This window comes from Antechinus flavipes, chromosome 4 (genome assembly GCF_016432865.1).
Source record: "Antechinus flavipes isolate AdamAnt ecotype Samford, QLD, Australia chromosome 4, AdamAnt_v2, whole genome shotgun sequence".
NCBI classification, from domain to species: domain Eukaryota; kingdom Metazoa; phylum Chordata; class Mammalia; order Dasyuromorphia; family Dasyuridae; genus Antechinus; species Antechinus flavipes.
Window position 1 is genome coordinate 74,494,582 of NC_067401.1, and position 27,710 is coordinate 74,522,291.

At 37.3% G+C, this 27,710-nt stretch overlaps 1 protein-coding gene across 2 annotated transcripts; it reads left to right on the forward strand.

The window, feature by feature from the left end:
- Positions 1 to 316: 316 nt before the first annotated feature.
- Positions 317 to 23,770, forward strand: C4H1orf115 (chromosome 4 C1orf115 homolog). Of its 2 annotated transcripts, none has more exons than XM_051993333.1 (2): positions 317 to 940; positions 6,177 to 6,274. In XM_051993333.1, the coding sequence occupies exons 1-2, from the start codon at positions 608 to 610 to the stop codon at positions 6,255 to 6,257; spliced, it is 414 nt and encodes a 137-aa protein (XP_051849293.1). In that variant the 5' UTR covers positions 317 to 607; the 3' UTR covers positions 6,258 to 6,274. The 2 variants fall into 2 exon arrangements, with proteins under 2 accessions (XP_051849293.1, XP_051849292.1); XM_051993332.1 differs by lacking the exon at positions 6,177 to 6,274 and adding an exon at positions 20,948 to 23,770 and having other exon boundaries at positions 463 to 940.
- The last annotated feature ends 3,940 nt before the right edge of the window (positions 23,771 to 27,710 follow it).

Below are 27,710 nucleotides of genomic sequence, written 5' to 3' on the forward strand. Positions count from 1 at the left end.
ACAGTAAGCATTTAATAAATGCTTTGTCTATACAGCTTCTCAATTTGCTCAACTATAAAACACATGCAATTAGACACTACTTACTGTTGTGTATGTGAAGATTTGCTTTTTGGAAGTTATAGTAGTAATCTAAATAATAAGGTTATTTTTATTTGGAAGTAGTTTACTAGCCTACTAAGGAAAATCTGGAAGTCCTCGTCTACAACATCTTTGATATGACGCAATATAGCACAGTGGAGAGAGTGCTTAGAATCATAGGATTTGAGTAAGAACAACAATAATAAAGTGATCTGCTCTTAAGGATAATAATATGTGCACTTCCTACTACATTGCGTTGTAAGGAAAGGATTTTATTGGGTTTCACTCTAATCTGTAAGTATGAATTAGTAGAGGGAGCTTTAGTAGTATTAAGAGCTAGCAATACTGGCTCTTGTTACCAGGGGGCGCCAGGAAACCTCTTCTGCCCCTGGTCTGGTTTTCTCTTCTGCCCCTCAGGTCCGGTCCAGTGCGGTCACGGGGCCGAGAGGCAGGGAGAGGACTGGGAGCAAAAGTCCTCTCCTCTCCTCTCCTCTGCTGTCCGCCGCGGTTCAGCAGCTCCGTTGGCAGCATGACGGTGGGCGCCAGGCTCCGAGGGAAGGGGGACGGCAGATACCGTCGTCGGTTCCCGAGGTGGGAGCAAGAAGAGGAGGAGGAGGAGGCCTGTATCTTACAGCACCTGCACTTAGAAGAGGAGGAGGGAGAAAGAGAGGAGACTGAGGGGCAAGAAGAGAAGCCGCCGCAGCGCGCTGGGATCCAGGGTGAGGCGAAGGGGGATAAAGCACCCCATTCCAAGAAAGTTCACTTTGCGTTTCTCCCGGAGAGATACGAAACCTTGGAGGAGCAGACAACCGGAGAAAAGCCCAAAAAGAAATATCGGAAGAAGCTCAAGAAGTATGGCAAGGTACAGTGTAAAGAAAGGGAAGTGAGGGAGGGGGAGACAGCGATCAGAATTGCCCATGTTCCGATGTCCCTGCTGCTGGTGACGAAAGGGACAATTTTGTCTGCTGTTGTCCTCCGACAGCTGAGATGCTGGAGAAGGGGCGCTCCTTGTCTTGTCAGACAGCTGAGATGCTGGAGAATGGGGCGCTCCTTGTTTTGTCCGACAGCTGAGACGCTGGAGAAGGGGCGCTCCTTGTCTTGTCCGACAGCTGAGACGCTGGAGAAGGGGCAGCTCCTTGTCTTGTCCGACATCTGAGACGCTGGAGAAGGGGCAGCTCCTTGTCTTGTCCGACAGCGGAGATGCTGGAGAAGGGACACTTCTTGTCCAACAGTTGAGATGCTGGAGTAGGGGCGCTCCTTGTCTTGTCTGAGAGCTTAGATGCTGGAGAAGGGGGCGCTTTTTGACTTCAGAACTCCAGCACTAAGGGTCTTCCCTCAGCGTCCTTTGCATTACTTCTTCCTCCATCTCCTTTCTGCGCTTGAGGTGCGTTTACGCAAATCTCCCTGACACAAAACTTGTTCAGGGGCTGAGAGCTGGATGAAAGGTGGCAGGGGCCCTTACGCAGTCTAAAGTTGGCCCTCTCAAGTTGGTCCTCTCGGCTTCTGACACTCATATTCTGGACACAGGATCACTGAAAAATTCAGGAATCAATTCTCCAGGTTCCACCCAACCTAGTCCCTGTTTGGGAAAGAACACTTGGGGAAAACTATTAGATCATCTTATATAACAAAATAAGAGCCCAATAAATGCATGTTGTTTTACTGCCTGGCTCATTTGAGGAGTAAGCTCTGCAAATTTTAGGCTGGGTTATCTAGCTCTAGTATCTTCCTTGTATAGAGGAGTAAACTGAGGCATAGGATGATGGAGTAATTTAATCAGCATTTCACAGAGAATTAGTGGCAGAGTAATGAGTAGAACTCAGTTATCTGCTTTTTCCATTACAAAAATGTTCCTTGGTTTTCTCTGGGTCAGAGGGATTTCTGCAATAGGAAAGACTTCTTCTTGATCCCTTTCTGTTTTCTCTAGGCTTCTAGGGCACTTTTAATGGAGATACTGCAGGATTTTGAGTTTGTATTTCAGCTTTGGTACTTCAGAACTAGTAAATTCATTTAATCTCTTGTGCCTCAGTTATCTCATCTGTGAAACAGAAATAATGCCTTCATTATTTCAAAAGATTGTCTTTAAGAAAACAAAAGCGCTCAAATGCTATATATTGTGAATTATTATGAAGCCCATCCCACCGTTCCCTCCCCCTGCCCCTATTTGTTTATCTGTTCTAAACTATCCAATTTGTATGCTCATCCTTTGATGATTACTACTTCGAAAAGGATAACAATCTACTGTTTTACTCAGAACCCCAGTAACCTTGAGTGGGAAGCATGGAGTAGTAGATTATCACAGTGTTTCTGAGAAGTAGTAGATTGACTAGGCTCAAAGCTATTCCTTTCCCTGCTACCATTCCCTATTTAGACCCCTTTGCTCTCCATCACACTCTAGTCTTCCAGTTCAGCCTTTCAAATTTCCTTCTACTTTTAGCAAATTATCCTCCATATAATTTTTTTTAACATTTATGTTTTTTATCACAATGGAGTGGAAGCATTTTAGGATTGGAATTATTTGGTGGTCTAACCAGCCCGGTACAAACTAGGTGTTTGATAAATGCTTATTGAAGTGAAACAAAAAACAAAATTTGGCCTAGAATGTGTTAAAAAAATTTTTTTTAAATCAGTAATTCTGTCAAACTGTTTAGAATAGGGACAAGAATAGTCTGATACATGATGGTGGTGTTTCATTTTTTTTAGTCATGTCCAACTCTTTGTGGCCCTATCTTGGCAAAGATATGAGTGTGGTTTGCCATATCCTTCTCCAGCTCATTTTACAGTTGAGGGAACTGAGGCAATCAGGATATTGGAGTCATTTGGGAGATGTCAAGAAACCTCTTCTAAGGTAGTCTTTAGGGGATGTTCTGACTATAAAAATTGATCCTCAGATATAGCCTTTCAAGCTGCCTGGGATTATAGGGTCATAGAACTCTAGAGCTAAAAGGGACTTCATAGACCATCTAGTTCAATACCTTTATTTAAAAGATGAAAAAACTGGGGAAGTTAGGTTACCCCTGGAGTTAGGAAGACCAAAGTTCAAATTCAGCCTCAGATATTTTTACTGTAGCTGTGTGATTCTGGGCAAGTCATTCAACTTCAATTGCAAACATGAAAGCTCTCTAACTCCAGAAGAATTTCAGGAAATCTAACCCCTATTTCTACTAGACTCCTGAAGTGCTACCTTCTGCAAGACATGTTAATCTTAGTACCTTCCTTCTGACAGTATCTTTATTTCATCGGGTACTTATATTATTTATATATAGTTGTTTGCATGTTGCTCCCTCATTAGTTTGTGGAGAGTAGCTGCAGGTTTTTTTGTTTGGTTATTTGATTTTGTCTTTCTTTATATTTCCAGCAGCATGACTCCTGGTACATAGTAGGTATTTAAGAAATACTTGTTGACTTGATTGACCAGACTATAGCAAAACTTATATTCTATTAAAATAGCTTTGGAGAACACAGTGCCAACCTCCACAGCTTTGGAGATACCGTTTCCCCCAAACTTCCTTCCATTATTTAAAGATATTTCCAGGAGCAGTGAATTCAACAAAATATTGTATTTCTCAACTCTCCTAGTCCCTCTTCCAATTGGTTATTTCAGTGCTGAATGTTTTGTGACCAGCAGGCAAGGTATGTTTGCTTTAGATTGGGGGATGGAGGACGAAGATCAGAGGGGAAGAAGTTTTAAAGTCTGTGGGGGGGAACGGCAGCAAGCGAAAAGCCTAGTAGGTTTCATGTTTCATGTCTAACAGTCAGGTATCAAGATTTTTCCCTATCGGTGCTGCAGCTTCACATATGCCAATCTTTGTAGTTTCTAATTCCTTGCTATTGTGGGTATACTGTTCAGCCTCTCTGAGCCTCAGTAGAGTCTTCTAAGGAGTTTCTTCCCAGGTAGAGATAGTGTTTATTGGTTTTTATGGTTCCATTGCACTCAAAAGAGTAAAGTTCTGTTGATATTAGGGCTTAGACTAAGGTAGGGATTTCCAACTTGTTCTGAGTATCTTAAGTTAAAAAAAGAAAAGTGATAATCAAAACAATCAATTCTGTCTCCTCCAGCTTTCCTATTATTACATACCATTCATTTTAAAATGAAATGAAATTAAAATTAATGTTTAATTAAATTAATTTTTCCCCTTTTTCTTAGCAATTCTCCTTAATTAGGAAAAATTAAATCTATCCTAGAGAGGTAAAAAGACTTAGAACTGGAAATTCATTCAAGATGGGATTGAAGTAGGGTAGAAAAAGGGAGCAAGTATTTATTAAGCCCCATTATATGTCAGGCTGGGCCACTGATCACTGGAAGAAAGAGGGAGGTTGATGACCTTGCACCACTCTGTTTCATTTAAATCCAATTCACTTGAAAATCAAGACACTGCTCTTCAGATATCACTAGTCCCCAGGCACTGTACTAAGCACTTTACAGATATCATCTCATTTGATCACAACATTCAAGATCATAGATTTAGAGCTGGAAGGGTCTTTAAAGGTCATCTAATCCCATCCTCTCAATTTACAGAGGAGGTGGAGCTTGAGCTAAGGTCACAAAAATTACAAATAGTGGTGCTGTGTTGGTACTGCTTAAGATTCATATTTATATAATGTAGTGGATAAAGCGTTGCCTCTAAACTTGGGTTAACGTTCTTCTTGACACATACTGAACTATAATCCTGGGCAAAGTCCCAGAGTTCTCAGGCAATTCTTTAAGACTCTTTTAAGTTTTACAGAAAATGCCATTCCATCTTGGCAGAAGGAGTTTCCCCATCTAGAAGTTCCCTATGAAATCATAGGTCCAGTTATTATTTCAAAAGATTATAGCCCCAGAATCATAAAGTTGGTCATTAAAGTAACAACTGATAATGATGAGGCAGAAACGAGATGGAGCAGGAGATAGAGAATCTAGGAAAACCTGAGCTCAAATGCAACCTGAGACACTTATTTTCTGTGTCATCCTGAACAAGTCACTTCTGTTTTCTCTAGTTTACTTAACTGTAAAATAGGAATAATAGTATCTACTCTTAGGATTGTTATGAGGATCAAATGGGATCACATTTGTAAAGTGCCTGCCTGGCATTTAATAAATTCTTCTTGCCTTCCCCTTCTCTTTTGAGATATAGTGCTTTGAAGTTTACAAAGTACTTCGGCTGAGATTCTATCATTTGCCTTTGGCCATACAGAAAAAGAGGCTCATTCACAATTGGAACTCAGTTCTTCTTGACTCAAAATATAAATTAGATAAGTAGGTTAGATAGTATCTCTTTCAGGAAATTGAGGATTAAGGAAGTTTAGTGATCTCTGTCCAATGTCTTCAAGCTTCTTATTTGGCAGTGAACCTGTGGACCCTGCAGTCCATGTGTTATCCTGGCAAAGGTACTGGAGCTGAAGTCATTGGAGTTCAGTCAGATTCTCATTATACCAGGATATCAAAATGATGGATTATGGGGTGACACCCCCAAAGTATATTGAGATTACAGGACAGTGTCATGGATTGTCTCAAAACCTTCTCCAAATTAAGGGGCAAAGATTTTATTAAATTAATAACAGCAGGTTAAATCCATAAGGGTTTTTAGCAAGGAAAGGGGTTTTTAGCAATAAACTAAGGACCTAATACTCTACTGGGGAAAGAGGACTTAAAGATGTAACAAGTGGAGAGGTGGCTGGTTAATCCTAAAGAGGATTTAGCATCCCCCAAAAAGTTAGCTAGGGAATTACAATAGAGTAATCTTTTATAGGGGAAGGGGAAATGTAACCTGGAGGTTTGACAATTTAACTTTCTGTTTGTATACTGTAACTCTGGAGTTATAATGGTTTTGCCAATGCAAAGAATTCAGTTAAAAAGTGTATCCATAGTGTCCACCTGGGGTGGGGCTATAATAAAAGTCTACTTAAGGAACAAAAAGCCTATTCAAAATTTAAAAAGATCTATTTATAAACATTTTATTTGTGCTCCTCATCATTTGCTTCAGGTTTTAGTTAGGCTTCTCTGCCAGATGCCCACCTACCCCTTTTTAGCTAGTAAATGTCTGAGTTTTTTTTTTTTTTGTTGTTGTTGTTGTTGTTGTTGTTTGTTTGTTTGTTTGTTTGTTTTTTGTACTTAGGTCTTTGTTACTCCAGGTCTAACAATCTATCTACTGAACCACCTAGCTTCTTCCATCATGAAGCTAATAAACAATAAATAAAACAGAACTTGATCCCAGGTCTTCTACCACAATGCCTCCTTTCTGTCTGCTAAACTACTTTCAATGAATATCGTGGTAAGCTGGGTTTTTTAAAATCATCTTTTAGTGATTAAGAATTCTCATTCTCTCTTTGAGTCAAATCCAATGAGATGAAGGCTTATTCCCCTTCCTTCTTTCCCTCAATTCTAATATGTCTTTTTTGCCTCTTCATATGATGTAATTTTCAGAGGTTTGATCTAGTATTGATTCTGAGGGAAACCAGGAAGTGCTCAAAGACCTCTCTACTCTCTACTTTGCCATCTCGGCTTGCTCCACTTTTGTTGGCTTTCTACAAGTGTGGTAATAAAACAGTGAATATGAATAAGCCTCTCCACCTTCACTGGAGAAGTAAGGGTGTTCACCTTTTCAAATAGGATAAAGATTATGTCTTTCACATATAGTGATATAGTTTCCCTTTTTTAAAAACCACTTTCTACATATAGAAGCTTGCTTTCACTTTGAGTAGATAGATTGAGCACCTGTTAAATATTTACTATATACTAGGCACTATGAAGCACTAGGGATACATATAAAAGACAAAAAAAACCCCACAATCTCTCTTCTAGGCATTTATATTCCAGTGGGAGAAACCAATACATAAAAGGGAGATGGAAAGGGGAGTATTGGTGAAGAGAGGTAAAACTTATAGGGTGGAGGCATCTTTAAGGTAAGAAGGTTCTTCTCAGAGTGGAGGTAGAAGAGGCTGGTGTGCCAGGAGCAGAGCTGGTTAAAAAGGGGAGTATTTAATATGGGCATCACAGTCAATAGCTAATCCATACAACTACATTGCTTTTAGCAACATCATTTCAGCTTTTTGGTACAAGTGGTGTGGATAAGGTAGAAAATTATGTGGTTTGTAGGCACCAGATGTTGAGACTGATGTAGGCACTAAATGTTGGGGTTTGATCATATGAAGAATTCACAATAACTGTTCTTTTTGGCAAAGGGTAGTTTTATTTAGGGGAAGAGGTTATAGACAAAATGAAGAGTTACAATAAGCATTAGAAGTGGTAAATATGAAAGAGAATTGGGAGAGCACATAGCAAGGAAAGGGATTTTTAACGATTAACAATAGCAAAAAATGATGTGGGATTCATAATTCACCAATAGAAAGGAGACTCCATGAGGTTGGAGTATGCCCTTAGCTGGCAGCACCCTAGAAGAATTAGTTAGCTGTAAGAAGAAGAAAGATACTATAAGGCAAGGTGAGGTTTGAGAGGAGAGATATGTGGCACAGGGGAGAGATGAAGGGAAAGACACAATGAGGCATAGTGCCATAGTGGACAGCCCCAAAGGGGTTCAGCAAAGATGGTATGGGCCATAGGCAGATTTATAGGGGAAATTTAAGCTCAGGGACATGACTGGGATTTCTGATGGAACACAGCAAGGTAGGGTCAACACTGGGAGAAGGAAACCTCCGCAGAGAGTAGGATCACAAGGCTGCCAACTGCCCTCAGGACCTTATCACAATCATATTAGCTCCTGGTTGTTACATGGTATATGTCCACATAGAATATCATTACTCTTATCTACAGATGCTCTTAAGAGTATTTTTCTTCTTCTCTTTTGTACCTTTGAACCTTCACAAGATATCTTGGGGTTTACTAACCAGATTTTTTTCTTAAAGACCAGGCCTTAAAACAAAACCAATCTGATTTTAATTGGCCACCAATGGGTCCTAGGCTATGCCCCATATGGTCATTGTTTGGGTCCAGAATGACTCAGATTGAATGTAAACAGCAATCATTCCTGCTTTGACCAGGAACCCTGAGAGTCTTCCCCTCCCAGATTCATTCATTTATTTATTTCAATTTTTTTTTTTTTTGACTAGGTGAAAGTGGAGATTCTTTGCCTTAATTACTCCCTAGTCTCAATCACCGAATGGGTCAAACTGAACATCAAACTTCAACTCATAAGGTTGAAGACCTTAGCTTAAAAAGGCCAAGGTCTCCTATTTTAGGGCCATCTCAAGTCGTCTTGATTTATATCTGGCTACTGGACCCAGATGGCTCTGAAGGGGAAAGTGATGACTCTGGAGGGGAAAGTGTACAGCCCTTCCTTACTTAAATCCAACTCTTGCATGTCATGATATCACCTCCCAGATGCCATGAAAAGGGCAAACAACAACAGTAACAACAACCTTCAAATGTCACAGGCAATTTGATTAAACTTACCAATTTGGAAGGATAGGAGTGGGTCATAGATTCAGAGATCAGATATTGAAATTTAGAAAGAATCTTAGGGGTTCATTTAGTCCAACCACCTCACTTTACAGATAAAAAAACCGAGGAGTTGCATGATTTGTCTAAGATTATGCAAGTAATCTGTGCCAGAACTCCCAGGAAAATTCAGATCCTCAGACTCCAAATCCAGCAGTTTTTCCAATATGTCACACTCTTCCATGTAGAGATTGCTTTTGCATACTAATATTGAGACTATAAATGTGAAGTATTCTAATTGCTCTAAGATTTTGTTTTCAAATCATTTGAGTCAAACTGGTGAAGGGAAATTTACTAGAAAAGAGCTTGGCTTCTAAAAACAATTCACTAAAACATGGCAAGGTAGGATAATAGCTTTTTTTATCAATCAGATTTTCAATTTATGTCCAAGTCTCTTCCTGCTACTACGTAAAGAAAACAACTGTTGTAGTACATGAGGTCTGGTGTGAAAAATCTTTGAGAGTATGACAATTCAAAATAAATGATTAAGTCCTTGCAACATTTTTCTGAGTTAATGTTGCTTCATTCTCCATATCCCATTCTTTCTACTTTATGCTACAATAATGAAAAATGATAGATTTCAATTAAAGTCAATAATTATTTATTAAGTGTTGACTATGTTCCAAACATTGCAAGATTGAGCATGCAAAAAGAAAAAAGAAATGAAAAGAGAGTAGACTTTAATTTAATTTCATAAATACTTATTAAATGCAAAGTACCAGACAAATAAAATGTATCCCCTTCCCTAAGAATCACAAATTTTACTGGGAAGTGGGATGAGTATTATTGTTGTTGTTGTTGCTCAGTTGTGTTTTTGTCTGTTATTCTTTGTGATCTTGGAATTTTCTTGACAAAGATATTAGAGTGGTTTGCCATTCCTTTTTCTAGCTCATTTTACAGATGAGGAAACTGAGACAAATAGAATTAAATGATTGGACCATGTTCACACAGTTAGTAAGTTTCTGAAGCCAGATTTGAATTCAGGGAATTCAAACGTAACTCTATCCATTGGGCCATTTATATACCCCTAAATGTCTACTGGAGGGGACAAACAGCTAAGTAAATAAATTGACATAAGATCATTTGAGATGCTGAAAATTTCCCTCAGCTAGCCAAAAGGGGGATCAGAAAAGGTTTATATTGGGAGATGTCTCAAGAAAACCTTGAAAGAAGTCTCTAAGAAGATACATAAGGAGGCTTTTTTTTTTTTTTTTGGCAAGAAGAATTGTTGCTTAATTTTTTTTTTAAAATGGGAGAATGCATTCATAGTTGAAACATTTTAACCAATGAGACTTTTATTCCATCCTCTTATATTTCCCATGAGAGTGCTCTTGTTCCACAATCTCAAATGGCAGCAAAGTCTGGAATCAGGAAGATGTGAGTTAAAAATCCAGTCTCACACTTGTTAGCCACCTAATAGCAACTACCTTCTAGAGTTTTTTGTGAAGACCAAATGACATAAGAAATAGTTGTGAAACAGATGTTATCGAAAACAGGAGAGATAATTTAAGAATCATTTGGTGTCTCTAAAAACCAGAATAAAACAAAAAACCTGGATACCATAGTTTGAGAAAGTTGCCTAGAATTACTGGAACGAGGGAACAAATTGAAAATAGACAAAATCTAAACATTACCATCTGAGAGAAGCACTAAATTATATGTTCACTAAATTCCAGAACTTTCAGATCAAAAAAAAAAAATTACTATAGGCAGTTGGATCTAGTAGAGTTTACGTACCAAGGATCTCCAATCAGTCAGCATTACACAAGATTATGCAATAAACATTAGAAAAGGAAATGGAATATAGTATGCTAAAAAGAAAATTAAAGCCAAATTACAATCAAGAATAACTTATTTTTAAAAGTTAAGCATTCTCATGTTATGGAATATTATTGTTCTGTAAGAAATGACCAGCAGGATGAATATAGAGAGGCTTGGAGAGACTTACATGAACTGATGCTAAGTGAAATGAGCAGAACCAGGAGATCATTATACACTTCAACAACAATACTATATGAGGATGTATTCTGATGGAAGTGGATTTCTTTGACAAAGGGAAGATCCAATTCAATTCCAATTGATCAATGATGGACAGAAGCAGCTACACTTAGAGAAGGAACACTGGGAAATGAATGTGAACTACTTGCATTTTTGTTTTTCTTCCCAGGTTATTTTTACCTTCTGAATCTGATTTTTCTTGTGCAAGAAGAGAACTGTACAAATATGTACACATATATTGTATATGTTTAACATGTTTAACACGTATGAGACTGCCTACCATCTAGGGGAGGGGGTGGAGGGAGGGAAAGGAAAAGTTGGAACAGAAGTGAGTGCAAGGAACAATATTGAAAAATTACCCATGCATATATTCTGTCAATAAAAAGCTATAATTAAAAAAAGTTAAGCATCATCTTCATCATAGTATTTACATAATGTTTTAAAATTTTTATAGCACATTAAATACATTGTCACATTTTATTCTCACAACAACCTTGGGAGGTAAGTGCTATTATTATTATTATTTTTTTTTGTTTTACAGAATAGAAAACTGAGGTTAAGTGACTTGTCTAGGGTCATACAACTAGTGAATGTCTGAGGTCAGGTTTGAAAAATCTTTTTAGATTTTGTTTTTTCACATATTAGGGTATTAGATTATACAATTTATAAAGTCCCTTTCTGCTCTAAATCTATTATACTACTTAATTACTGTGAATCTTTGGTCAAATTAATTTATTTCTTTGGAGTTCATTTTCTTTATCAGTAAAACAAGGGGTTTAGATTAAATAACTATTAGGGCTTCTTCTAGCTTTAACTCCCATGGTATTTTGACAAATTCTCTCTTTTCCCTGAAGGCAGGATCTGCTCTCTATAATTATAGTGACATTTATGTAATGCTTCAAGGTTCACAAAGCCCTTTATATATTTAATTTGTTTAATTCTCACAACCCTGTGAAGTTAATACTACATTCATCCCCATTTTATAGATGAGATAGGAGGTCCATGCTCTTGCCTATGATTATATAGCAAATCATCTTTGTAAGCAAAATCTGAACTGGAGCCTCCCAGACTCTGACTTCAGAGCTCTGTTTCTTATACCATACTGCCTCTATGGGAGCAGACTTCTCTAAGTATTAGTGAATCTCAATTTGACCCATTATGGGAATGAATTTAAAATTTAAAATTCTCCTTATGTCACCAGTTCATTGGGTTCCTCAGAAAAAGGCTTTGTATAATAATGAATTTGAGAAGCATTTATCAGTTCTTACTATGTACAATGTTCTGTGCTCTGTGTTACAAAGAAAAAAGAGGAGATGATCTGTGTTCTTTAGAGAATCACAGTCTAATGGAGGAGATAAGACATATAATCGGTTTTAGTTGGAAATCAGATAGAAAGATTCCATCATTCTTAAGATGTAGCCACAAAGAAGAAGGTAATGCTTCTTTATTATTGTTATCATCAAACTTTATATCATAATTATACAGGGTGTCCCCGAAGTCTTAGTACTATTTTAAACTTTAATACTTTAAAATCTCAGTAAGAATTTTCAAGCACCCTAAATACCTAATTATATGTTGCATTTCCACAGCTGCTGCTCAGTACTCATGTTGAATGTCATAGATCACAGAAGCCCAATGTGGAAAATGGGTTTCATTTTCTATCTGATTTTTAATAATATCCAGTTTAAGATAAGAAAAGAACGGAAAGTCATGAGTCACAAGCATAAAACAGAAAATCTTTCCTCAACTGTTCTTTTGAAAACCATAAGTTTACAACTGATGGGTTTGAGAAAGCCATGATCTAAAGTAGAGATAGCCAGATTTTAATTAAATAAAGAAATTAAGTGAAAGGAGAATATGAGCAAATCAGAGCTTCTGAGTAGCTTTGATGAAGTGGTAAGACTGCTAGACTTGCAGCCAGAAGATTGAGGATCTTGTCCAGATTCCACTAATTATTAATTATATGACATCAGGCAATTTTGAATCTCAGATTTTTCATTGGTAAAATCTAGACCTCTTGGTAGGCAGCATGACTATGGAGAGAGATTCTATCCATATGACTTTGAGCAAGTCATAACCTCTCTGACCCCAAATTTCCTCCTCTGTAAGGGAAGAAGGGAGTGGTCCCTGACCAATTGTTAAATCCTTCCAAATATAAATAAATCTTTGGTTCTATGAAATACCTTACAGGATTAAAATCAAGTCTTTCTCATTTTGTGTATTTTGGGGTTAGTAGTAGTAGAGAATTTTTAACACTCTCTTGTTTAAAACTGTTTTTCCTTTTGAAATAGAATGGGGAAAATCCCACCACGAAAGGAATATCTTTTTATTTATCAACAAGAAACAGAAATTATTTTCTTTTCCTCTCTGACTCTTCCTTTTGTACTCAGATTGCCCCCAGGCTGAGGAAGATCCTGATTCTCTCCATCCTATTGGCTCTGTTGGTAGCGTCTCTCCTTTAACACAGGTTATCTCCCCAGCTATGGGGAAGAAGAGACTGTGTATTTCTTAGACTTTAATTTCTGTAATTCCACTAAAATGGAAATCAGTGTGGCAGAGTGTTAAGAGACAGGTCAATTCTCCGGGAGCCTCCACAGCCGTGGATCACAGCATCTGAAGTTGCTAGGCAGCCTTTGCTGATACAGGTGTTGAGAACTGGGAATGAGATAAATTGAAGGCAGAGGGAAGAGGAGAAAGGTCAGAGAACAGCAACTGCCTCTCAGTCTCCTTGTATCATCCTCTTACACGAGAAGATCCATTCTGGGTTGGACCTCCAGCAGCCACTGTCAGGTGGCTCCTGTGTATTTCAACAGCTCCTGTGTATTCCAACAACAGAGGAAAGGGCAGTTGAATTTAATTACCATTTCTGAGAAGTCAAGATCTACAGCCCCAGAAAGAAAAGCAAATTTCAATTAACTCCCAATAGCTGAAGCCTCCTCACTGGACTTAGTAACGGAACACAAAGAATCAGGAAAAAAAAAAAACCTCAAAAATTCAAAAAAAGAATCTGGAGGACACTAACAGATTATTCCCCCCCTCTTCCTTCTAAATGGGATTGTTCTCATAATAATCCTTGTCTTTTTTGGCCTTAAAAACATGGCATTCATTTGTTTTGGTAGCTGGAAGAAATTTGATTTCTTGGTGGATTTTTTTTTTTTTAAACCCGTTTCAGATTCTCTCTGGTAACCTGAGTCCAACTTCAGACTCAGCCTGTCCTTTTCTCATGGATTCCTACCTCATGGCTGCTGAATCATGTACTGATTTAGAACTTAATTTGGAAGGAACATCTCTACCATCCATATTATAGCTGAAAGAAATCCTTATGTAACATTCTTTTAAAAAAGAATTTTATTTTTCCACAATTACATATATAGTTTTTAACATTCTTTTTTTAAATTTTGAATTCTAAATTTTCTTTCTCCTTTCCTCACCTCCCTTTTCTTAAGATAATAAGCAATCTATACATTATAATATACTTTCATAAGGAAAAAAAATACCTGACTTTTTTTTTTCTTCTCAAGGCAATTTAAAATCATTTTTGTGGAGATAAGTTTTTTTCTTGTCTCTTCTTTTCTCATAATGCCAAAGCTGGTTTTCAAATTGTATCTGGTAGGGAGGGACTCCCTGTTCTGCTGTATTCACTGGGGTGTCAGGCCCCCATCTTTCTGCTACAATATTTCACCATGCTACTATAGAACATATCTTCTCATTTATATGAAGCCCATTCTGGACCCTTAAGTCAAGTTTTTGACCATTTGTACTGGTAAACTCCATTCTAATCATTCCTTGTTTGGAGAGAATTTCCTCTTATTTGTCTGATTAATTTCTCTCTGAGGTCATTAACAAGAATGTGTTTTACCTCCCCACTCTCCCCCCAAATTAGCTGACAGCCTTGCCTACTTCTCACCTATTTTGCTCCCAAGTCATATAGAAACTCTATTCCCTGGAAATCAGTAATGGTAAGAAAGAATTTCTCTCATTTTCTCTCCCAAAATTGAAAAATTGACTTCTCCAGGGGACATTGAGATAAACTTTGGAACATAGATGCTTTACATGTCTTTATTCCACTTATCTCAAAGCTATGTTTTGATAATAAATGAGTTATTTTTTTCCCTTCCAAGATTTTTTTTTAATTTAGCTTTTTATTTACAAAACATATGCATGAGTAATTTTTTTTTTCAACATTGACCCTTGCAAAACCTTTTGTTCTGAATTTTCCCCTTCTTCCCCCTCCCTCCCCCCTCCCCTAGCTGGCAGGGAAATGTTAAATATGTTAAAGTACATGTTAAATCCTATATATAAAAATACACACATATATATATTTATACACACACACATATCCTGTCCAGCAGGACATCAACAGTGGGTCATCGAGGGGAACCGGGGCCGAGGGGGAGCAAAGGCTCAGGAAGACAACAGTCTGGGAAGGCACATGTGCCTGGGAACAGGATCGGAGAGACAGAGAGGCAACTCAAGGTTTAGGTTGGTGAATGTCTCTGCTTTATTGTGTCCTCAAGGAGTTTATATATGTTTTTGACCACGTAGGCAAGGAGGGAGAACATTTCGTGCACAATGTCACGTAGGCAAGGAGAAGAAAATTTCGTGAAAAACATGTTTATGGTTGGGGGTAACAAGACTTTTGTTTGAAACAATCAGATAAGGGGCTCAAGTATTTGAATATCCTGAAAGGATGGAATGGAAGGGGGAATGGGTGAGGGGTTGGGGCTTGAAGGTTCAGTCTCTAGCACACACACATTTATACACTTGTCTTGTTACACAAGAAAAATCAGATCAAGAAGAAAGAAAAAGAAAAACTGAGAAAGAAAACAAAGTGCAAGCAAATAAAATCAGAGAGTAAGAATGCTATGTTGTGGTCCATACTTAGTTTCCACAGGCCTCTCTCTGGGTGTAGATGGCTCTCTTCATCACTGAACAAGTGGAATTGGTTTGAATCATCTCATTGTTGAAGAGAGCCATGTCCATCAGAATTGATCATTGTATAATCTTCTTGTTGCTGTGTACAATGATCTCCTGGTTCTGCTCATTTCATTTAGCATCAGTTCATGTAAGTCTCTCCAAGTATCTCTGAAATCATCCTGCTGGTTGTTTCTTACAGAGTAATAATATAAATGAGTTATTTTAGTGATATTTCTGTCTGTGACAAAGATGAAATGATAATTTCTCCTTAAGAGATAATTCAAGAATATAGATGACATAAATGTCACAAAACAAAATTTAAGGAAAGAAGTATAAGCCATCGTTGATTTTAGTGGCTCAACAAAAAAGGATTTCTCATTGCTTTTCTTTATTTTGAACAATTACTCTGTTGTTTCACAAGTAAAATATCTCCTCTGCAAGAGCATTCCACAAATATCATTCTCCATATCATTCTCTTCCTCCACCTGACTACTGCTTATTGTTGTCATTCAGTTATATCAGTCATGTCTGACTCTTTGTGATCCCATTTGGGTCAAGAAGTGGAGGACAGTTATCAGTAAATAGTCTCTTCAGGGCACTGAAAGGCATTATGGAATAATAGAAAGATCAGATCAATCATATCAACTGAGTTAAATACTAGCTCAGCTGCCAACTACTTAAGGGATCTTGGAAAATCATTTCCCCTCCTTAAGCCTTGTTTTCTTCATCTGGAGAATAACTCTCTGAGGTTTCTTCCAGATCTTCATTTATGATTTCTTAGAATAGTTGAAGGCAAGATCAGAAAATATGAGAGAGAGTAGCCATTGAGGTATATAGTTTCAAATAAGGGTATTAGTTATCTAAGATGTATGCTTAAAGTTTCTTGGAATGTGGCAATTGTTGGTTCTTATAATGAAATATAGTAAATTCCCTTTAAGAGATTCTCCATTTCTGAAAAATTGGTAGGAAGAAGGAAAAGAAGGGGAAGTGGATCATAGGACTGATATCTTTGAGATGATGTATTTTTTAGCATCTACTTTTATAGAGGAGTAAACTCCTAGAAGAAGTGATTTTCCCAAGATCACTTAGATAGCAAGTAAAGCAATAGAGTTAAGATTCTAGCCCAAATATTTTTGTTCCAAATCTTTAGACTGCAGTTTTTCACTAGATATCATGCTGGATAGTAAGACAAACATTGGATTCTTATTGAGAAGACCTAGATTGTAGTCTCAATTTCATGGTTAATTGTTTCATCAGCTGAAAATGATTTTTAGATCAATAAAGTTTTACATTCATTGAAGCTTCTTTGAGCAGAGGTACATGTGTGCATGCGCACACATGTACATAACACGATCCAGTGAAGAGATATTTCTTTCACCTACAGGGAAGGATAAGAAGGGTGTGTGTGTGCAGAAAAGTCTAAATTCCTTGCCAGTGAAAAGCAAAGTCGAGAACTTTTAGGATAGAGGTGCTATGAGAATATCTTCTGGTTTCAGTTTTTTCATCTGCAAAATGGAAGTGTCTAGGGAGTGCTGGACACTTTTCTTGAAGTTGTGATGACTGAAGTGCTTTGGATTCTGAGTTGCATAGCTAAAAGTTGTGGGGAGAGAAAGAGATGGAAAGAGGGAAGGAGAATTCCTACTATGGATCAGAAGCATGAGATCATAGATTGGTTAAGATGATAGGAAAAGATAATGATAAATGTTGGAGGGGATGTGGGAAAACTGGGACACTAATACATTGTTGGTGAAGTTGTGAACTGATCCAGTCATTCTGGAGAGCAATTTGGAACTATGCTCAAAGGATTATCAAATTGTGCGTACCCTTTAATCCAGCTATATTTCTACTGGGCTTGAATTCCAAAGAAATCATAAAAAAGGGAAAAGGACCCACATATGAAAAAAATGTTTGTAGAAACCCTTTTTGTAATGGCAAGGAACTGGAAAGTGAATGGATATTCTATCAGTGAATTATGGTATATGAATGTTATGGAATATTATTGTTCCATAAGAAATGATCAGCAGGATGCTTTTAGAAAGTCTTGGAGAGACTTACATGAACTGATGCTAAGTGAAGTGAGTAGAACCAGGAAAACATTGTACACAGCAACAATAAGATTATAAGATAATCAATTCTGATGGACTTGGCTCTTTTCAACAATGAGATGATTTAGACCAGTTCCAATAGACTTGTGATGGAGAGAATCATCTCCCCTAGAAAGAGTATTTTGGGGACTGAATGTGGATCACAACAGAATATTTTCACTTTTTGTTGTTTTTTGCTTGCTTTTTGTTTCCTTTCTCAGTTACCCCCTTTTTGATCTGATTTTTCTCATGCAGCACGATAAATGTGGATATATGCATAGAAGAATTGCACATGTTAAACTTATATTGGATTATTTGTTGTCTAGGGGAGGGGTGGGGGAAGGGAGGGAGAAAAATTTAGAACACAAGGTTTTTCAAGGGTGAATATTGAAAACTATCTTTGCATGTATTTTGAAAATAAAAAGTTATTGGGGGGGGGAGTAAGTGGGAGACTTCTTTTCACAATCTTTGAGCATCCCAACATTTCCTAGCTTCTTTGAAGTGCAGAGAGAATTATGCAATTCCAACAAAAATGATTACCCTCAACCTGTTTTATTAGTTTTCCTGTGTGGATATCATATTTCCTGACATTTTCTAGTTATGTGACCCTGGGAAAGTCATGTAATTTTGCCTCAGTTTGCCCATTTGTAAAAAGAACTGGAGAAGGAAAAGACAAACCACTCCAGTATTTTGCCAAGAAAATCCCACATGGGATCACAAAGGGTTGAACATGATTTAGCAACAACAAATGTGTAGGTCTAATGGAATGGGACTGGGGGGTTATGAGATTCCAACGAGATAATGAATGTAAAACACACTGCAGACTTTAAAGTGCTATTGAAAGACCAATTATTATTGTTATATTTATTATTATCATCTTTAGCCTTCAGCCCTTAGGCTAGCATCTTGATGTTGATTTCCTTCCGGGAGCCTTCTACTGACTTCCTGCAGAGCTCAAGCTGTGGTTATAGAGGAGTACTGGGGTGTGCTAGGAAATATTTAACTAGGCAGGGAGGGAGGGGGTTCACTCACTTTTAGGTTTTAACCTGCATTACTATCACTTTCCTAAGTCTAGACAATCAACAAAACAATTGCGCAAGCCCTGATTTGTAATATTTGTTGATTTCTAAGGTGTAAATAAATGCTCACAATGAAGGTTTAACAATTAATTCTGACAAACAGCAGGTTTCTACTGGCTTCAGCATACCTCTGTCTGGGACACACAATATAGTTATATAATGAGCTATGTCTAGAGTTTATAAAGAAGAAAAGAATGAAATGTATTGGATTACTTTTGGAAAATGCAGTGTATCTTTATTGACCCCAAGTTTCCATAATAGCAAAGGCTCATTTTTTTTTTTTTTTCAATTCAAACATTTTATTTTCAATGAGATATGTAACAGCAGTGCCTAGAAAAATGCCTGGCCCATAGTACATTCTTAATAAATGCTTGTTAATTATTAGACTAAGCAATTGAGATAAAAAGGCAAAGAGAAAATTGCATGGTGAACTATGAAGAAAAACCAAGAGTAAAAGATGTCATCAAAAACTTATATTACAGAAAGAGAAGGGCTGGCAAAATAGAATGAAGGCTGAAATGTTTGTAGTGCTTCATTGGTATCATCTTAGCATTGTGGCAAAGTGATAAAGTCCCTCTGACACATTGGATGGATACCAGTGGGGAACTTTTGGGAGGACATGGATGAAAATCACATAGGATGGATGAGTAGGTGTCGATTGTGAGGGGTATTATTAGAGGCAATTTGGGAATTAATGAGGTCACAAATTAATTTCAATATATGGGAGGAGAGACAGAAAGACAGAGAGATACAGACACAGAGATAGAGATGTAGAGAGACAGAGTCAGAGAGACAGACAGAGGAAGGGAGACGGCAAGGGTGGGAGAAAGAGAGACTAATATTCTAATATTTATACCAGCACTTTATAGTTAAAACAGAGTTTCATAATGATTATAAGTATCATTACTCCCATCTTATAGATGTAGAGAATGAAGCTCAGAGGTCAAGGAACTAACCTAGTATCAGGTAGTCAGGGAACATTAACTAGTTCATTCCTGTCCCAGATCCACTAATATCTAATTTAATGTAGCTCTCTTAAATAACACTATTAATTCTTCTGGGATTGATTTTTTTTTTTTAATAAAAGAATAAGGAACAGTGAAAAAAATTCATTCTCCAGTCACTCATGAAGAATTTGAATACTGTTTTGTTTTTTTGTTGTTGTTTAGTTATGATTCTTTGTAATTCCACTTGGGGTTTTCTTGGCAGAGATACATGAATGGTTTATCTTTCACTTCTTTAGCTCATTTTATGAATGAGGAAACCGAGGCAAAGAGAGTTAAAATAACTTGCCCAGGTTCACACAGCTAATAAGTGTCTGAGGCTGTATTTGAACTCAGGTCCTCCTACTTCCAGGGCTGGCAAGCTATGCACACTGTCACCATTTAAAAACTGACTGATATACTGGCTAGAATGACAGGGAAAGATAATGCGGAATGTTGGAGGGGATGTGGGAAAACAGGGACATTAATATATTGTTGGTGGAATTGTGAATACATCCAACTATTCTGGAGAGAGATTTGGAACTATGCTCAAAAAGTTATCAAACTGTGCATACCCTTTGATCCAGCAGTGTTACTACTGGGCTTATTTCCCAAAGAGATACTAAAGAAGGGAAAGGGACTTGTATGTGCAAGAATGTTTGTGGCAGCCCTGTTTGTAGTGGCTAGAAACTGGAAACTGAATAGATGCCCATCAATTGGAGAATGGCTGAATAAATTGTAGTATATGAATGTTATGGAATATTATTGTTCAGTAAGAAATGACCAGCAGGATGATTTCAGAAAGGCCTGGAGAGACTTATATGAACTCATGCTGAGTGAAATGAGCAGAACCAGGAGAACATTATATATTTCAACAACAATAGTATATGATGATCAATTCTGATGGATGTGGCCATTTTCAACAATGAGATGAACCAAATCAGTTCCAATGGAGCAATAATGAACTGAACCAGCTACACCCAGTGAAAGAACTCTGGGAGATGACTAAGAACCATTACATTGATTCCCAATCCCTATATTTTTGCCCGCCTGCATTTTGGATTTCCTTCACAGGCTAATTGTACAATATTTCAGAGTCCGATTCTTTTTGTACAGCAAAATAACGGTTTGGACGTGTATACTTATTTTGTATTTAATTTATACTTTAATATATTTAACATGTATTGGTCATCCTGCCATCTAGGGGAGGAGGTGGGGGGAAGGAGGGGAAAAATTGGAACAAAGGGTTTGGCAATTCTCAATGCTGTAAAATTACCCATGCAGATAACTTGTAAATAAAAAGCTATTAAAAATTTAAAAAAATAAAAAAATAAAAACTGACTGATAATTTTTCTCTTTCTCTAAAAACAGAATGTTGGGAAAGTGATCACCAAAGGATGCCGGTACTTTGTCATTGGTTTGCAAGGACTTGCCACGGCTTATTCCTCACCTTTTGTAGCATCAGCCACCATTCTTTCCTTGGTTCGCTAACAGAAGTCACCGAGGCTACCCAGAGACTGCTGTCCGGAACACGATGAACATCATGGACTTTGACTTAAAAACTACTTGTGGCTAGAGAGGGAAAAAACCCAACTCTTTCTTTTCTTTTTAATTTCCTCCCCCCTATTTTCTTATGGAGATTGAGGTGAGATGTTAATGAATCAGTTCCTTCACTCCTTCATCTTTGGAGTGTTCTGCCATCACACTTACTGTTCTGATTCTATTCAATTTTGAATTGAATATTGTTCTGTTCTACTGAGTCCTGGTCAAAGGGGAGCATATACAATGAAGTTTAGGGCCAAAAGAATGAAGTAAGATTCCTCTCAGATGAAATGTCATTTAAAGAAAAATTAGTTTGCTAATCCTGAGTTTGACGCTCAGCTGTCTGAAGGAGAGCCATGTAAAAGGTTGAATGCATTCAGATGGACTTAGTGGAAGGGGAATGCTCAATGACTTAAGATGAGAAGAAATTTTTACCAGAGAATTGGCCATTTGGCGATCCTTTCCCAGCGTGAATCTTGAGATGATTTATAACTTTTACAAAACTCCCAGAATCCTGTTGTCCCAGAAGTTTCCTAAGCAATGCTTCCCCACAGGTGTCCTCATTGAGAGGATAAGATTTCTTTTGTCCTCTAATTTTGTTCTGTTGCTGAAATCTTAGTTATTGTGGGGAAAAAGTGGAGGGGACAATGAATTTTGAAGAATGAGGTAAATTGAAAGCAGCTATGATGAATTTGGGATGATTATTTAAATTTAAGAAACACCTATGATAAACTAAGCCTATATCTTTGGCTTGAAAGGGGTATTTCCTTTGGAGAAACGAGTAAAAGTGAGATTAGAACAAAACCTGGAGATATTAGGAAAGTCACTTGTTTGATGAGCTCCTTGTTTAAGGCCAGCCAATTTAAAACTGGCCAGGTCTCATTAGGGACATCTGTTTGTCATCTGATTATTGCAGATAAAATGTCTACAGGAGGTGCTGAATCTCCTATTAGAATTTTCCCACTTATTCTACTGGAAATCTCTTGTTGTTATTCTCCTTTGAAGGTGAAGAGTACAAGTGAAAGACTGAGATGGTTTGGGTTGGGAACAGGTTGGGGTTGGATCTGGATAAGACAGTTAAAACAGAGGATTCAGGCTTTCCATTCTTGAAATGGGCAAATTGAAAGTAACAAGAAAGTAGAGGGGGGAGAGGGGAAAGAGAAACAGAGACAGAGAGAAAGAAAGGAAGAAAGGGAGGAAGGAGGGAGCAAAGGAAAGGAAAGAAGAAAGAGAGATAATAAAGAAGGAAAAGAAAGTAATCAGATCGATGGAAAAGAGAAGTTAGAAATAAAGTTTGGTTTTATTATTAGTCACCAGGATTTAGAATCCTTGAAGTAGCAGAGAAGTTATATTACTAGTTGGTACTTAAAAAAACACAAAACACCCATCTCCCATCCCCAACCTGAATTTTATATACTCATAAACACATTCAAAGTTAGTACTTAAAGAACTGTGACTTTATTTTAGCTTAATTTTATCTTTGTAACCATCTTGGTAGGGAACACCATTTGATTTGCTAAGGGCCTCACATCTACTCAGGAATAGTCTATTGATAGCAACAGGACTAAAAACACAAGAATGTTACAAAGTAATTAAAAAAAAGTCACCTATATATAAGTGGGTCTATTGAACACTAGATGAAACCCTAAACTTTCAGGTTTTTCTGAATTCCAGTTTAATGAGAGGAAAAAGCAATGAGGGAGGAAAGGCTTGAAGGGGAGCTTGACTGCAGTATGACTAGATTTTTCAAAGTCTAAAGCATTAATATTACTATATTTATGTTTAAGACATGCTTGGCCTGAGTACCCATGCTGCAACATGAAACCAACATTGAAGATATTACTCAATGGTCAAGTTTTAGTCAAACTAATAAAAGGAAACTAGTACAGGTTATAATTTTTCATACCAATAAGATAATTAGAGAATTCCTGTCAGTCTTATTTCTTTCCAAACTCATCTCTTTTCCCTTTTTTTGATCTGTCAATAAAATTAGGTTTAGAGATATAGATCAATCAATAATTTTGAGATTTTACTATATGCAGAATAAATAAAGTCAGAAGAAGGGATCGTTGGGAGAAGAGAGCAAGGTTATGTGTGGTGGTCATTCCCTGGTGCAAAGTAACTATTTTGTGTTCAATTGTCACCTTCAAGTTGACAGTCTTCTAATAGAGACCAAATAGAATGGCTTATTCCTTGGGTGCACGAAGGTGCCTGTAGTGTTTTCCCTTTCTCTGATTTTTTTGGGGTGAAACTATTCCTAACAAAAAAATGTATGAAGAAAGATCAGGCATGATCTGGCCTTGGCAAATGTAAAAACTGGTTAAGAATTAACTCAAATTTTGAAAGTCAAACTAACCCCGTTTTGTCCTCACGACTAAGTTCATTTTGAAAGAAGATAAATTCCTGCAACTCTTGCTCCCCATTAACTACAATGATGTTTTTGAGACCAAAGAACTGATGTTTTTCCCTCCCTCATTTTCACTGGGATTAGTAAATCGAGTTATTGATGGCAACATGATTGGGGTAACCCCCCTTTTCTGTTTTTCTTCAATCACTTCTGGAAGTTTTGCTCTTGCTTGTTCATGGAATAAACAAGGAAATGTATTTCTTTTTATGTTCCTGCAATGTAAATAAAAGTTTGGATTTGTTTAATGAATGTGGGGATTTTTTTCCCCACTGTGTAACTTTACTTGACTTTCATTGAAGTCATAGGGCAGCTAGATGATGCAATATATAGGGCCAAGCCAGGGGTTGGAATCAGGAAGATCCCTCTTCTTGAGTTCAAATCTGACCTCAGACACTTTGTTGTGTTAACCTCGGGGCAAGTCACTTAATCAGGTTTGCTCTAGTTTCCTCATCTACAAAATAAACTGGAGAAGGAAACAGTAAACCACTCCAATATTTTAGTCAAACAAAAGAAACAAAACAAAAACCCCCAATGAGGTCACTATGGGTTGGACACAACTGAAAAACGATTAAACAACAATAAGGTCCTACAATGATGATCTTTTTGAAGCATTAAAGTAACCTTGATTTCTTAAGTATTGTACCAGAAAAGCTCAAACTCTGGTACACCTTTACTATGCTATTAGGAATAAGAATAACAGCAGCAAGTATTTACATAATACTTCTTTATTCTTTAATTTTTTTCTTCCAATCAACAAGCCCCTTTTCTTCATATGTCCCTTTCACCCACTAGAAAAAAAAAGAAAAGGAAAAACAAAATTCTTGTACATGAATAATGAAGCACAACATATTTCCATATTGGTCATATTTTTAAAAGCGCACATTCTGCATACTAGTCCCTCATTTCTCTATCAGCTGGTAGGCAGCATTCAAAATCATCAGTCCTTTTTAGCATCTTGGCTGATCAGACTTAATTACGCCTTCCAAAATTGTTCATTTTTATATTGTTGTTATGGTAGAAATTGTTCTCCTGGATCTTCTCATTTCAATTTGCATCAGTTCAAAGGAAAGGTCAAGGGATGCCTGCCCCCTTCTCCTTTCTCCACTTTATATCTGCTGCTCAGCCTGGGTTTCAGTTCCACAGAACAAGATTGCTCTTCCCCTCCTTCTCCTGTGTCTCACCCCCACTTGTCCTGTCTCATTTTACATATTGTCTTCCCCATTAGATTAGAAGCTTCTTGGGGGCAAGGACTGTTTAGCTTTTTATTAATTATACCCCAGCTTTTAGCACAGAGATTGACATGTCTCTAGGTGCTTAATAAATGTTTATTGGATTGAATTTGTTTTGACTTCTGCTTACATCTTGAAATAATCAATGCTTCCTCTGCTCATTTCCTCTCCTCTTCTTCCCCAGTATATCCTTTCCCTTCCTCACAAATTTTTCTTTCCTTCATGTAAGACCACCTTGGAAGTAATGTTTCTATTTAAAACTAGAAAGAATCTTGGCAGGAAACTAGATTCTGCCAAGGTGATTTGGCAGTCACTTCATTTGACATCCTCATTCTACAGATGAAAAATTGAAACTTTTGAGTTATAAAGGAATTTGAATTCAGATCTCAGGCCTGCTAATCCCTAGTAAATTATTTTTACCATTCTGTGGTTTTGTAATGCCGGAGAAACTGAGGCAGGAGAGAGATTAGAGAGTTTTTAATATTTTATTAATGGGAGAGTAAGATTGACTGGACAGGACTCTTGTCTCAAATTATCCAGTCAGACAGAGATAAGTATACTTGGGACCAAGGAATCCATATTGGTCCCAGGACTGGAGGACCCAAAGAATCCAGCGTCCAGCATACAGCTGCCAGCCGTCATCCTCCAGCAATGAATGGAGGAACCCCAACTTCTTAAATACCTTTTCTCTGAACAAAGGAAGGGGTGAGAAGCAAGGGAAAACCTCTATCAGGATAGGGAGGCCATAAATCCTAGAAAACCCAGAGACAGGATGTCTGAATACAAAGAAGTAAAGATATCAATGAGATATCTTGGAATATTTTAGAGGGATATTGTAAATCCTTGAAGACAAAAAAGAGTCAGGAGGCCTACTCTCTTGTTTATTTTGCTAATTTATAACCTTTGAACAAATAATCCTCAGTCTTACTGGGTCAGAGGGGGATTTACAACTAAAGAGATTGAGACAGAACAGTTAAGGAAACTGAGACAAGGGAAACTCATACAGAGAAACTGAGTCAGGACAGTTAAAGAGAACTGTGGCATAACATTTTCTCCTTTGGGTGGGAAAAAAAAGATAAGAGATTAGATTAGATAGTATCTAATTTGTCTGGCCTTTTTATGATGCCATGAACTCTCAGCACCCAAATCCAGCGCTCTTTCTCTTACTATGTTGTTGATAGCTTCTCCAAGACCACACCCATGGTATGACTCCACGGGAGAGATTTGATAGTTTTAACAGGAATACAGATTGTTCCAGAGGACAAAAATCTTAAATTCCCCTAAGCATTTTGAGAAACCTGAAAACAATTGAGTTATAAATAGGGCTCTCCTCTCCTCCCACCCCAGCAAAAGAATATTTCTAGTTTTATTTTTTCCACTTGATTTATTTTTATTTTAAATGTTAACTGCCAACTGAAAATTGTATGTAGAGAAAAAATCAAAACTCTTTTCAAATATTTCACACTAGTCTAGGTGCCAGGGTTTTTCCTCAGGTCTTCTACAATAATCATTTAGCTGTATAAAAGATAAGTAGGATCAAAATTCTAAATTTGGTACTTTGGTAAGCAATAAGTTGATTTCTTAAAGGCATTTCTCAGGGCATCCCTCTTATTGATAATTTGTTAATAATTCCCAAAGAAGGATGATTTGTTTTATGTCAGAAACTTGTTCTTGGTGAGAATAGGAGGGTTTATTATCACAGACTCAAATTTCCTGGCTGAATTTCATCGTTATTTTAATTGATTTTTTTTTTAATTTTCAAAACATATGCAAGAGTAATTTTTCAACACCGACCCTTGAAAAAACCTTGTGTTCCGGTTTCCCCCCCCTTCTCTCCATTCCCTCCCCTAGATGGCATGTAATCCAAAATATGTTAAACATGGTAAAAATATATGTTAAATCCAAAATAGGGATACATGTTTATACAATTATCTTGCGGAACAAAAAAAAAATAGTTTAAAAAAATGAGAAAAAATAAAATTGCAGCAAACCACAACAAAAAAAGTGAAAATGCTATATTGTGATCCACCCTCTGTTCCCACAGTCCTCTGTGTGGGTGTTGGCTCTCTCCATCACAGGTCTATTGAAACTGGTCTGAATCATCTCATTGTTGAAAAGAGCCACGTTCATCAGAATTGGTCATCATATAAACTTGTTGCCACTTCACCAACTTTTTATTTGATTCCAAATTTTATTCCAAAAACTACTTCAGGCTTCAGTTTTCCATCAGAAAAGTGGGAGGAATAATCTAGTTTTCTCTGACTTTTCAAGGATTTCATAGGAAATAAAAGTGGGTTCATAGAGGTAAAAGTGATGACTTACAATGATAATAATATGAAGTTATGTTCAAGTTAGGAGAGAGAACAGTAAACTGAAGGGTCAGCCTTCCAGATGGTCTTTAAGCTAACCTAACTCTTCTGAATAATTTTGCAGGAGGAGGGATGATATCAGATGATTATTACAGAAGAATAAGGACTCTTTTCTCCATTTCTCCTTTTTTCTTTCAGACTCTGTTAGGATCAAATGGAATGAGGTGAAATGTTTTAGTCCCTGGGCTAGTTTGCCCACCTCACTCTAAGCTAGCCCAAGGGTTAAAGCACTCTCCTTAGCACTGAATGAAAGCAGCACCCCTGAAGAAAACCCCTTTGGACCTGTGGTGGGGGTTAGGCCCAAGCAGAGTCCCTAACAATCATTTTTAGCACCTGAGCAACCTCTTCTTCCTCTGCTTGGAAAAAGCAGCACCACTTGGGGTCTGCTTCACAAAATGGAGCCTCAAGTCAACTTTGTAATTGTTGATGTGAAAGTAGTTTAAGAAGTAATTAAAGCCTGGGACTTTTTAAACTAAGATCATCAACAGGTCTAAGGTTGACAAAGGCCACATTCAATTAGTGATTATGACTAGGTAGTAACTGAGGCAGAGTCTCCTCTTTTACCTAGCCAAAAAAAACCCCAAAAA